We start from the raw sequence: 11,600 nt of genomic DNA, 5'->3' as shown, positions 1-11,600 counted from the left end.
GATATGATGGCAGGTTGATAATATAAAAGTGTGTAAAAATGATGGAGTGCAGCAGGAGGAAAAGTGAAAATTAAAACTGCGGTAGAATGAAGGGTGAAAGTAGCACCACTGAGCTCAGGTCGACTACACGAAGGCAGTAAAGAAGAGATGAAACGTCAATTAATGCAGGATTAATTTAAAAGCTTCCTGGATACAGATGAGAGTTGATGACAGCGGGTTTAGATTAAGCAGTGGTAAATCTAATTCAATGAACATTATGCATAAAGAAAGGAAAATGAAAGAAGAAAGAGGAATAACAAACAGAACCACTCGACAAAATAAAGGTCAGAGGAAGAAGCAGTTTATTAGTTCACTACTCTTAAAAAATAAAAAATTAAAGATGTGAAATTAGACCCTAACAAATGTGAGAAGAAAAAACTAAAAGCAACATGACGCATATGAGACACTTTATTATCCCGACCTACCCTCTAACAAACACACACACTCACCCACACAGACATACAGGAAGTTCAGTCATCAGTTTGAAAATGTCCGAATTTTGGGATTATCTTTGGAAGCATTTCTATCTGACCTCACACAACGACAGAGAAACACACAAAAACAGGGATTAACCAGAGAAGAGTGTGTGTGTGATGGATGAGCACAGAGAAGGAAGGATGTTTTGAAATTCTGGCTTTGCTAAACATACACACAGAATCGTGTTTTCATGATTTGTGGGGACTTTTCATTGACTTCCATTCATTTTTTACAGCCAAACCCTTAACCTACCCCGACCCTTAACCCTAACCCTAAAACTAGCCATCACATAGCTAACTCCTAACTCAAAGACAGCATTTCCCTTCATGGGGACAAATCAAATGTCCCCACAGGGAGCAGTGGTCCCCATAACCCCACATTGTAGACAAGTAGGTCTCCACGAGGTTATAAAAACCAGGTTCACACACACACACACACGCACACACACACACACACACACACACACACACACACACACACACACACACACACACACACACACACACACACACACACACACACACACACAGGGTCACTCCTCAAGATGGAATCTGCAGATTACGCAGCAGGCCGGGCCCCCAGGGGCCTCCAACTTCTGGGTTTCTCACTCACTGCCAGGGAGTAAAATAACAGGCTACAGATAAAAGTCAAACCACTGAGAGATCGCAGCCACCAGGTCGATGTGTCAAAACAAGCTGTCAACAGCAGCTGCTTCACACTTCAGACTCTGTGTGGTTTAGTTTCAGTCAAATGCAGGAGTTCAAATATTTTCACTCCGTCTGTGCGACGCTCTCAAATTGGGGTTTAAGTCTCTTGGGGAAGTGATGTTGATGTGACCCAATGGAGGGTGGTTCAAGTTGTTGTTTTTTAAACCTGGTTTTCTATTATTACCAATCCTCACTTACTATTTTCTCTGAGCTCATTATAGTTTTTTTAATATGCATATTTTACAATAATGAACGACTAATTATCTTTGTGTCCCCATTCTGGTGTAATTATACCACTTTTTCTTGACATTTTCATTATAAACACTAATGCATCCTTCACAAGCTTTGTGTTGCTGTAGACTGTAGGAGGTTTTCTACCTTTTAGCAAATCTTAAGTGTTTGAAGATAATTATTAACACAATTAATTTCTCAGGGCAAGACTTGGAAAGTACAAGCTGATAATGCCATCTGTAACAAATGTATGTTAGAGAGTATCTTTTAATAAGTGAAGCCACAAAAAAAGAAAAGAAATAAAAGTACAATCAAATCAATAAGGAAACACAGTTATGCACCAACTACACTTCTATATAATTGCGTGGACAGTGTCGGTTTCTGATATGGGTGACATGGGCAACTGCCCAGGGCTCCCTCGGTTGTCAAATCAGGTTAGAGGTTAAAAAAACACTTAGAAATGTTCCCTCAAAATGTAGTAAAACTATGCGGATGTTAGAGAAAGAGTCATAACGTGGTTTATAAACAGTTTTCTACCTTAAAAACAGTCTGTTTCACTCCGCGTGGCGCACGCTCGTGGGCTAAATTGACCTTCTCAGTGTTTGACAGGCCGGCAGGTTTGCCCTATGCATTGTCTCGAAGGCATGGCGCAAAGGAAATGCTGTGGAGTAGATTGGTTTCCCCCACACTTGCAGAGGTTTGTGAAGTTATGGTTTGTGTTTTATTCAGTGCGATAATTAATTGCAAATAAATAAGTGTTAACGAAAAGCATTTTGCAAAGCATATTAATTTATCTAAGGCTAATTATTTAAGGTTTGCAGATTATTCTGTTCATGCCGAGTGAAAGTAAAACTAAGATTTAAGTGCTGAAGTCCTAAAACATAACAATTTAGTAAATTGTTAATATTGCATAAAGTCTGAGTCTATTGTAGTTTACACTATGTCAGCAATTTCTCATATATTCAATGTTTATTCATATTAAATCTCTATCGGAGAGAATGTGGTATGCAGATTTGGGCTAGATCCGGTGCGCCTCTGTTCAGGGCGCACCGGATCTCACCTGATCACTTTTTGGCACAGCACTTGTTTGGTTTGTCGGCACCTGCAGCAGCTTGAAGGTGCCATGTGACAAAATTCAGCTTGAAGAGGCACATAAATGTTTTTTAAAATTACTATGTTAAAATACGTGCCAATAGTTTCCTGGAAAAATGGGAGCCTTGATGTGTATGTCCATTCATGGTTTTACTATGTCCATTTAGCTACTTGGTTACCAGAATCTGGAGGAAGCATTTCTCTGCTGTTTCCAGAGCTGGCAGCTTTCCTTGTGTGGTTGCTTTCCACAGATGGTCGTCCTTAATGAAGAAATCTGGCTGCTTGTCGTCCTCCGAGGGTCAACCTGCGGGTTAACCTGGTCTGGCCACTCTGTCACCCAAACAAGTTCATCGCTGAAGTCATCTGGCTAAAGAGGGAACGTCTTCCAGGCTGGTGACTGTAAAACAGAGACAGATGGCTGCACTTCCACAGGCCGACCTCAATCAGTGAGACATTTCTTAGCTACCTGAAGGCGTAAAACAGCTTCTTGGGAAGCAGAGTTTGCCTTTTTGCTTTCACAGAAACATTTGGCTCAGATATCCGTCTGCGCTTTCAGAATTTGCCTTATTAGTTAGATTTTGTTGTGTGGTTTTACATTACCTTTAAAAGAACATCCAGATCTTCTTGTGTTTGCCAAGAATCCAATGTGTTTACGATTATTAGGACACTTTTGATGGATTCCTCTTTTATTTTATTACGGTTAACCACAACAAGAGCTTTGCTGACCACCTGCCATCAATACCAATCAATCTTTAATAAAGAGATAGGAAAGACCTCAAATCGACCTATAAAACAACCATTAAACCGCAGTAAAATGTAATGTGATACATCGTAATGCACCTATAAAAAATATTATAAAAATGGAAAATCTCCAGAAATACAAACTTTTCAAGTATGTTTAATGTTTATATCAGATCATAGTCTGTCTTAATGTCTGCCAGATTGCTGCATATCCATCTCCAGACGACATTCCTCCATCTTCATCCTCAGGTCAGAGGTCAGGGGGTGATCATCACCATGAGTCATCCTCATGATTATAAAAGCCTGGTGGAAGAGGGAACCATGCAAAAAACATTAGCAAACAATAGTTTATTCAAGTGTACCATACTTAAGCTATACTAAAATGAAACTATGTAATATAAGATTAATTTTAAAAAACTATATTTTACATAAAAGTCTAAGTACTAAGTATATTAGTAAGACTCAAACTTGTGCATTAATATTAGAGTGCATATGTCAGGATAACCTTCACTGCAAAAACGCAAAATCTCACCAAGTATTTTCGTCTAGTTTGCAGACATCTAGTCCACTTGAAATAAGACAAAAATAACAAGTAACTGTTCAGTGATATATAGGAGCTTGTATTAAGTAAATAATCCCTTAAAATTGAGGCAGATGTTTTCACTTTTAACATGGAATAAGTGTCTTATTATAAGTAAAATAATCAGCCCCAGTTTAGTTCAAAGAAGTATTAAATTAGTATAATTTCTAGTACACTACAAGTACATGGTGCAAAATATACTTTTATACTTGTGAAATGAACTTCAAATATACAATTTGTTTGTTAGGAGTCATGATCTTTGTATTGAGGAAATGCAATGGTACAAAAACATCCCAATTTGACAATTTATTAAAACTTTAAACATGTGATCAATGTGTAATAAATGACACAACAATAACAAACACTGTAAAAACACAGAGCAGAATCTAGAAACCTCTTTGAAAGTGTCCAAAGCGTCCTCCAGGTGCTCCAGGTGATGCTGCAGCTTCCCCACTCTCATCAGCTGAACTCCATGAACTGGATGAGGATCCGGGTAGAACAACCTGCAGAAACAACAGACAGAAGACAATTTACCTTCAGTTCAGTTATCTCTGTATTCATGTAGTTTTTGTTATTTTTCTCTGAAGATTAGAGGACATTCTTGAGCTTAATTGAAAGTCTGGTTTTTGCTCAAAGCAACAGAAATCTCTCCTCAGAGTCTGCGGACTCAGGATGGGCAGAAATGGTTCCAAGCAAAAGGTTTCCAAACAGCAGAGGGATCTGAAATGTGTTGTGCGCAAATAAATGTGTGTTGTATTGAAGCAGAATTAAAATCATACATTATGTGCAATAAAGTTACACTTTTAAACTTCTGCAACCTTCTGAATAAACATGTTTATCTGGTTTTTCAATTTGTCCCATGTTCAGTTTTTGTTATAAGTGTGGATTTTTCTGCAGGGTTGCATATCAGAAATATATTTAATTACAAAGCTACTTCCAAGCATAACAATGACATGATCGATTATAATTAACACTTTTTTCAGACATTTTTCTTTGTTTATGTGTAGACAACAGAAAGGCTTGACACTTGAACATTGTGAAGCAACATTTTGCATCCAAGCAATTCTGTGTGATTCCAATATTGATAAAATTAATATTGATAGATGTTAACTTCCGGTTTGAGCTGTATATTCATATTTTTTATTATTATTTCTATTCATGTGGACAACGAGCATCTAAAATATTAAATCTTAACCAATATTAGACTCAAAGCCAAAACTCCTCTTCCAGTTTTTCTTGTCACTAAATTTTCCCCACATTACTATGGCTACATAAATTGAATTTTGTGGTCTTTAGAAAACACTTCACTAAATGATAGATATTATCACGACAAGACAAGTATCTTCATCCAATCAGACCTGAAGCATCGCTCTCCAGTTCTCCCAGTTCAGCCAGATTAAAAAGGCCAATTTACCCAAAGGGGAAAAAAAGCTGCTTAAAAACCAGAGCAGCTGCGTCAGTGAGGAAGACGGCCAGCCTCGAGAATCAGTCAGAGGAGCTTCATGTTTGTTCTGCGACATGAACAAACACAAGCAACTATTGGAAAACAGCTTTCAGTGTTGATTTTTAAAAACCTTTCCTATACCAAACTATGTTTTAAACTCCATCTTCCTGCCTTAAATGTCTTTCCCCTTTGCTTACTAGTTTATTTTTTTGGTTTTGCTTTCAGGGTTTCAAAATGCTGATGTTCTTCAATTTCTCAAACCTTTACTCTATTTAATCTTAAACTGATTACACACACACTGTAAAAAAATCCTTCAAGGCTAACCTGTATGATGGCATTAAAATGTTCAGCAGCAAAGTATAAATCCTTCTTCATTTATATTCTCAAATTTGAATTTCAGGCGCAGTTTCTCCATCTTTCAGTCAACAGCCAGCATCATTATTACAGGAGGATGCATGCATAAGGTCAATACGAGTCCACTTCACCCAAATTAACTTGGTTTATTTGTCAGACTGCTTCAATATGCTCAGTCGCATCAAATTTTAGAACAAAAAGCAATAAATATCAAGTAAAAATCTAAGTTAATTAAAACAAGGAGGCCACAACCTGAATAATCTGTTACTCTGTGGCTTCTCTGATTATTTTCTAAGCTAGTTTTTGTTTTTCCCTCTCGGTGCTAATTGCCCATTTGTTCACACCGTCAAGCTCAACTAAACAACCAGCCGACATGGTGCCCAATTACAGGGGTGGACCCCAGTCCTGTGGTTAAGAGCGATTAGTTAAGCAGAGAATTCAGTTTCAAAGCCAGCAGCATTAGTCCTCCATGCATAATAACAAGTTGCAATATTGATTTAATTATCAATCCGTTGATTCTGGCTAGCGCAAAAACGCAAACACGCACACGAGGTCCACATTCCAATTAGATTTCATTTTTGCATATGCAACCAAAAGGCTATTAAAATAATTTCATTAACTTGGCGTCTCCTGACTTTTCACCCAATTTTCTTTTCCAGTGAGAATAAAGTGAAGAGAAGTACGGAAAGCTGGTTAGAAAATCATAGCTTTCAGCGATAAGGGAGAGCGAGAAATTAATAGTTGTGGAAAGTGTAGCATTTTAAAGTGAATGCAGTGGAACTAATTAGGCGCTTGTTCAGAGCTGAAAGATTCACACCCTGCTGTTTTTATAGGAGAGCGAAGCACAAATCGCCTTACTGAGGAGAAAAACGAAGGAGAGGAAAACCACAGCATTCTACATAGATGCATTTTTTTATTCAGTGTTACATCACTTCACTCCTACTTTGCTGCACAAATGAGCAAACTTGGAACAACCCCGTGTTTATTAGTATGATAAAAGATGACTTCCATGAGCTTTAAATCACATCTGACGTTTAGTCCTTGTTTTCCACAGACGGATTAATGTTAAAATTAGGCAAAGTCTCATGACATACAATGAAACTTAACATACAACAGTAATGCATTTCATTATTATACCTCAGTTTGCATGAAACATGATTGTTTCCACAAGAGAACGGAGGGGAAGTGAGAGCTTAGATTTTATATAATTTCACAGGCAGGCTTACAAAGACTGAAATTCTACTAAGGCTTTTGTGAATGCTAGGCTAACATTTATATTTATAATCCATCTGAATATTAATGAAGATTTGAGTTACACATTTTTGCCCTGAAACAACTGCAGCTGGATGCAACAATTCATGTTTACACAGAGACGGAAGGCACAAAAAGTAAAAAAACATTAAGGCACCAGATCCTACCACAGTATATTTGCCTTAGCTCTATATGAAAGCTATACTTTAATAGATAAATTTTTCTTATAAATGCAGGTGTATGCATTACATATTCATGATTCATGAAAGCGTGTATGAGCGTATCTATGCCAGTAAAATATGGGAAGAATAGAGACGTTCGATGAGCCTGGCTTGCACAGCCTGCAGCGGGTGTGCATTATTCGCAGGGAATAACCTCTCTATACATCACAGCCTGGGAAATAAAAATTGGGAAAGGACTTGCTGTGAGAGAAGAAAGGAATATAGAGTGAGAGGAAGGAGAGGAGAAAGAGAGACGTGGAGAGCTCCTGCAGCTACTTTCAGCCCAGAGGAAGAGCCGAGATGAACGCGGAGTTTCCTCCTCCCACTCATTCGCCAGAATCTCCCCACTTCTTGTTTTTCATTATTTTACATTCATTGTGGCCTCTCTTCCTTGCAAAACATTATTTTCAGTGTTTTGCTGCTTATTTACGCATGCAATCAGTTTCTCTCCGCTCTGTTAACCCAGGTGAGTTTTCTGCCTTCCACTAAAGCTTCCCTAAACCTGCACAAGTTCATGGCAGAGATTTTATTAAGGAAGTTCACTTTTTTTTTATTAAACTCAAGAGGGCTTGAAAAATCCCAAATCTTCCTCCACTTACCTCTTTAGTTATGAATCTTTAGCGTTTGAAGGAAAAAATATAGTTTTTTGACATTTCCCTTAGCTTTGAAAATCCCTCACTACTCAGTGGATTGGTTTGTAATTTGTACAGCAAACCTTTCAGGTAACGTTTCCTCTTTGGAATCGGTTCAGATCTTTAATATCAAGGTTTTGCTCTGCAGAACAAATTCAGGCTTTGCATTTAAACATCACAGATCTCTTAATAGGAAAAAGAAGCAGGTTTTTGCAACAAACTGAAGTAGTTATTTTGTGCCACACATATAACATTTTAAATTAAACTAATCTGGATTCGTATTAGTTTCACGTAATGAAAATAGTTCATTGTTGAAGAAATAATCATCCTTGAAGTCTAAGATTATACAATGCAAGAACAGAAAATCTTACCATTTTTGATATTTAAAGTTTCTAGTGCAAATATCTTAGCACACTTGAAATAAGAAAGCTAACTTCCAGGTAACTTGTCAGCAATAAATGGGAGCTTGTTTAAAGTAAATAATTACTTAATGTTGATGAAAAAGTACTAGTTCCATTGTCAGATTATTTCACTTCTAGAATGGAAAACATGTCTTGTTTCACTGGAAAAGTATTTCACTAAAATCTATAAATATATTCATCAATACTAAGGAATTACTGACGAAAGACAAGCTTATGCCATGCTGAAAAATTACTTGTAATTTTTTCATATTTAAAGTGGACTAAGATATTTACACTGGAAACTGGACAAAAAAAGGGCTTGGTAAGATTTTGTGTTTTTGACATGTTGTCAGACACACACAACAAGAACATATATCCAAAATAACCTTTCATTAACATGCGAAAACTTTCTTCAACATATTTATGTGCTAAAAAACTCTGGAAGTCATTAACAAATCACTTGTCTTTTCCAGCAGCCATTGTACAGCGCATACAGCAGTAAAACCAGCTGACCAAACGTGCTGGAGGTTTTTGAAATGGCTCATTTTCCAGAAACCAAAAAACAGGAACTTATTGCTACAAAAAAAACAGTTGGGTGGGTTTCTTAAAGACCCAAATGGAAGTACAAAAAAAGTGCAAATTATTAATGTTGCATAATAGGTTCCCTTTGAAGCAGAGTTAGGTTACAAGATAAAAGCTCTGTTCACTCCCTCATCTGATTATGCCCACATCAACTCTGGAGGAGCTGCAGACATCTCCAGCTCAGGTGGTTAAATCTGATATCAGGGCAGCTGTTAGTCATGGACTCCACAAATCTGGCCTTTAGGGAGGAGCAGCAAGAAGAAAGCCATGTTTTTTAAATTACCCAGATCCCCTTTCTTCTCACCACCGCCACTCTTTCCTTCTGCAGCTCGGAGTCTGTTTATTTATTTATAAGCTGTGTTGTGGTTTCTCTCCTGTGGTTCGTTGTTGCTGGTGTGAGCGAGAGCACGGCTGTGCCACTGGAGCTCTGCCCTTCACACAAGATCAATTAGTCTCACACACACACAAAGGAAAGTGCATAAGAGGTGGAAGGCTGAGAGGGAACATACCGCACTGCAGAAACAAGGATGCAGAGGTGTGTGAGGGTTGTACATATCAAATCAGACAATAATTCACCTCAGGTACTTCTAGGATGTCCACATATTTAAATTTCTGTTTTTAACTTCCAGCAAAAAGAAGTTAATCAAAAAAGAAATTAATTCAATTAAATATTTTCTGTGATACTGACATTTTTACGTTTAGAAATACTTCTCCCTCACATTCTCTCCTACCTTTTTATATTTCCCACCTGTGACAGAATCCAATGATCCATGGAAGAAGGTGGACAAATCAGGTTAAAGGCACTGAACAAATCGAGACATAATTTCTTCGCAGCCATCATTTGGAGCTGACGTTTATTACATATGAGGCGTGGCATCGCTCCATCATCATCTCTCTGTTGTACTGTTACTGTACTTTATGATCTGTCTCTGAGCAGAGCAGTGCGAAAACATATAGAATTACTTTTAGTTCAATTTAGCGTATAAACCCATGTGAGGTGTTACAGATGTTGGATGGAGACCCTGGCAGCTTTTCCTATTATTGCTTTTTTCCTATCGTCGGGATAAAAATGAAAGCCAGATGCCAGACAGTTTAGAAATATGGCACAAAATACTTAAAAGCTGTAAGACTAATTTGTAGAGCTGAAGTTATTTATGGTCTAATTCAGCAATTTGACTGCTGCTGTGCATAAAATATGCTGTATTTACAACAGCTAATGCCATATTTCTGAGTAGTTTATTAAATAAAAATGTTCATTAGCACGCCAGACCTTCATTACCGTGAACTCTAATGATTAGCATTCATGGCACAATGCAAACTGTTTTATATTTAATGCCTCCAACACCAGCCCCAACTAAATGATCATCATAAATCACTTTAAGAGTCACAGTCAGCATATTAAAAGTTTAAACCCAATAAACGAAATCATCAGAAATCTGTAAAATGATTATTTAAAATCAGAGGTTATAATACAAAGATTAAGAGGCCAAATATGATTTTCTCCTTTAAAACCTTAACATATAGTCATTGGATTCAAACATGTTTCATGTAACAGAGATTTTCTAAAGAATTAAAACTCACCTGTAAGCTGGAAGCGTCTTCATGCCGTATGTCAGAGCCTCCTCCCACTGCCCCAGCTGAACAGCAGCATCTAAAGCCATGTCTGTGACCCTCAGCTTGTACAGATTTTCATCAGGAAGTTCAGCTCCAGCAGCTGACAGGAGATTACTGCAGCTCTCCAACAACGCCGGCCAATCTACAGGGACAAGAATTAAGGAAGAGGAACAACAATCCTCAAAGAAAGTCTAAAGTATTTCTGAAAATGGCCACATAAATGTACAGATGTCGTTTTATGTAAATATGTCTGCAGGCCTTATGTGTTGATTTACAGATACAAGAGAAAAGTCACACACTTAATTGGCAATTATTTAAAAAAATTTCAAGATATATAAATATTTACACCCCAACGAACATTTGAATATGATTTATGATTGTGGCGAATTAGTCATGTTAAGCTTTCATATTGGCTACAAAATGTTTCTAAAATACTAACATGACCAAATATTGTAGTTACTGTAAAGTCACCAGATGTATACAAAGAATAATCATCAAGACTCATCCATCCATCCATTTTCTTGCACCCTTTTTCCCTCAGTGGGGTCGGGAGGGGTGCTGGTGCCCATCTCCAGCCAACGTTTCGGGGGAGAGGCGGGGGTCACCCTGGACAGGTCGCCAGTCTGTCGCAGGGCAACACAGAGACACACAACCATGCACACACACACACACACTCACACCTAGGGGCAATTTGGAGAGGCCAATTAACCTGACAGTCATGTTTTTGGACTGTGGGAGGAAACCGGAGTACCCGGAGAAAACCCACGCACGCACAGGGAGAACATGCAAACTCCATGCAGAAAGACCCCAGGCCGGGAATCGAACCCAGAACCTTCTTGCTGCAAGGCAACAGCTCTACCAACTGCGCCACTGTGCAGCCATCATCAAGACTCAATAACAGTTACTGGAATCCGATGTTTCTGTGCTGGAAAATGGAGGGAAAGGATACTGGACTCGGTTTTCAGTCCTTCCAGTCTCGGTATCGCCACCTTCAGCTGCTGCCACTTTTCTTCTTCCCCCGACAGCATGAATCCCTCCTGAATCACAGGACAACAATATAAAAACTAACCAGATATCTTGGTCTGGAACAATCTTAGAGGTCGCAGCAAACTCACTAACCACCAGAGGAAAAAAAAAAAAGTAAAAACAGGAAATTGGATCAGTTTAAGTTGTATATTTCTGGGGCTAATAATCATAGAGTGCTGAGGAAAAGTATTTATACTGTTAACTTTTT

General features: G+C 38.1%; 1 protein-coding gene across 2 annotated transcripts in view; it reads right to left on the bottom strand.

Moving 5' to 3' along the window:
- Window positions 1-324: 324 nt before the first annotated feature.
- Window positions 325-11,600, bottom strand: part of smyd3 (SET and MYND domain containing 3) — an 85,316-nt gene continuing 74,040 nt past the window's right edge. The window contains exons 9-13 of one of the 2 annotated variants that reach the window (XM_008405772.3): window positions 11,316-11,403; window positions 10,334-10,508; window positions 4,262-4,370; window positions 3,432-3,590; window positions 325-2,943 (exon numbers count right to left, since the gene is read on the bottom strand). In XM_008405772.3, coding sequence (XP_008403994.2) covers window positions 3,474-3,590; window positions 4,262-4,370; window positions 10,334-10,508; window positions 11,316-11,403 — 489 coding nt within the window. In that variant the 3' untranslated portion in view covers window positions 325-2,943; window positions 3,432-3,473. Of the gene's footprint in view, window positions 3,591-4,261; window positions 4,371-10,333; window positions 10,509-11,315; window positions 11,404-11,600 lie in introns of both variants that reach the window. The other variant, XM_008405771.3, reaches the window with a different exon arrangement.

This window comes from Poecilia reticulata, chromosome 3 (assembly GCF_904066995.2).
Source record: "Poecilia reticulata chromosome 3, P_reticulata-male-v2, whole genome shotgun sequence".
Classification (NCBI taxonomy): domain Eukaryota; kingdom Metazoa; phylum Chordata; class Actinopteri; order Cyprinodontiformes; family Poeciliidae; genus Poecilia; species Poecilia reticulata.
The sequence above is the reverse complement of the archived record's forward strand: the minus strand, read 5'-3'. Positions and strand labels throughout refer to the sequence as shown.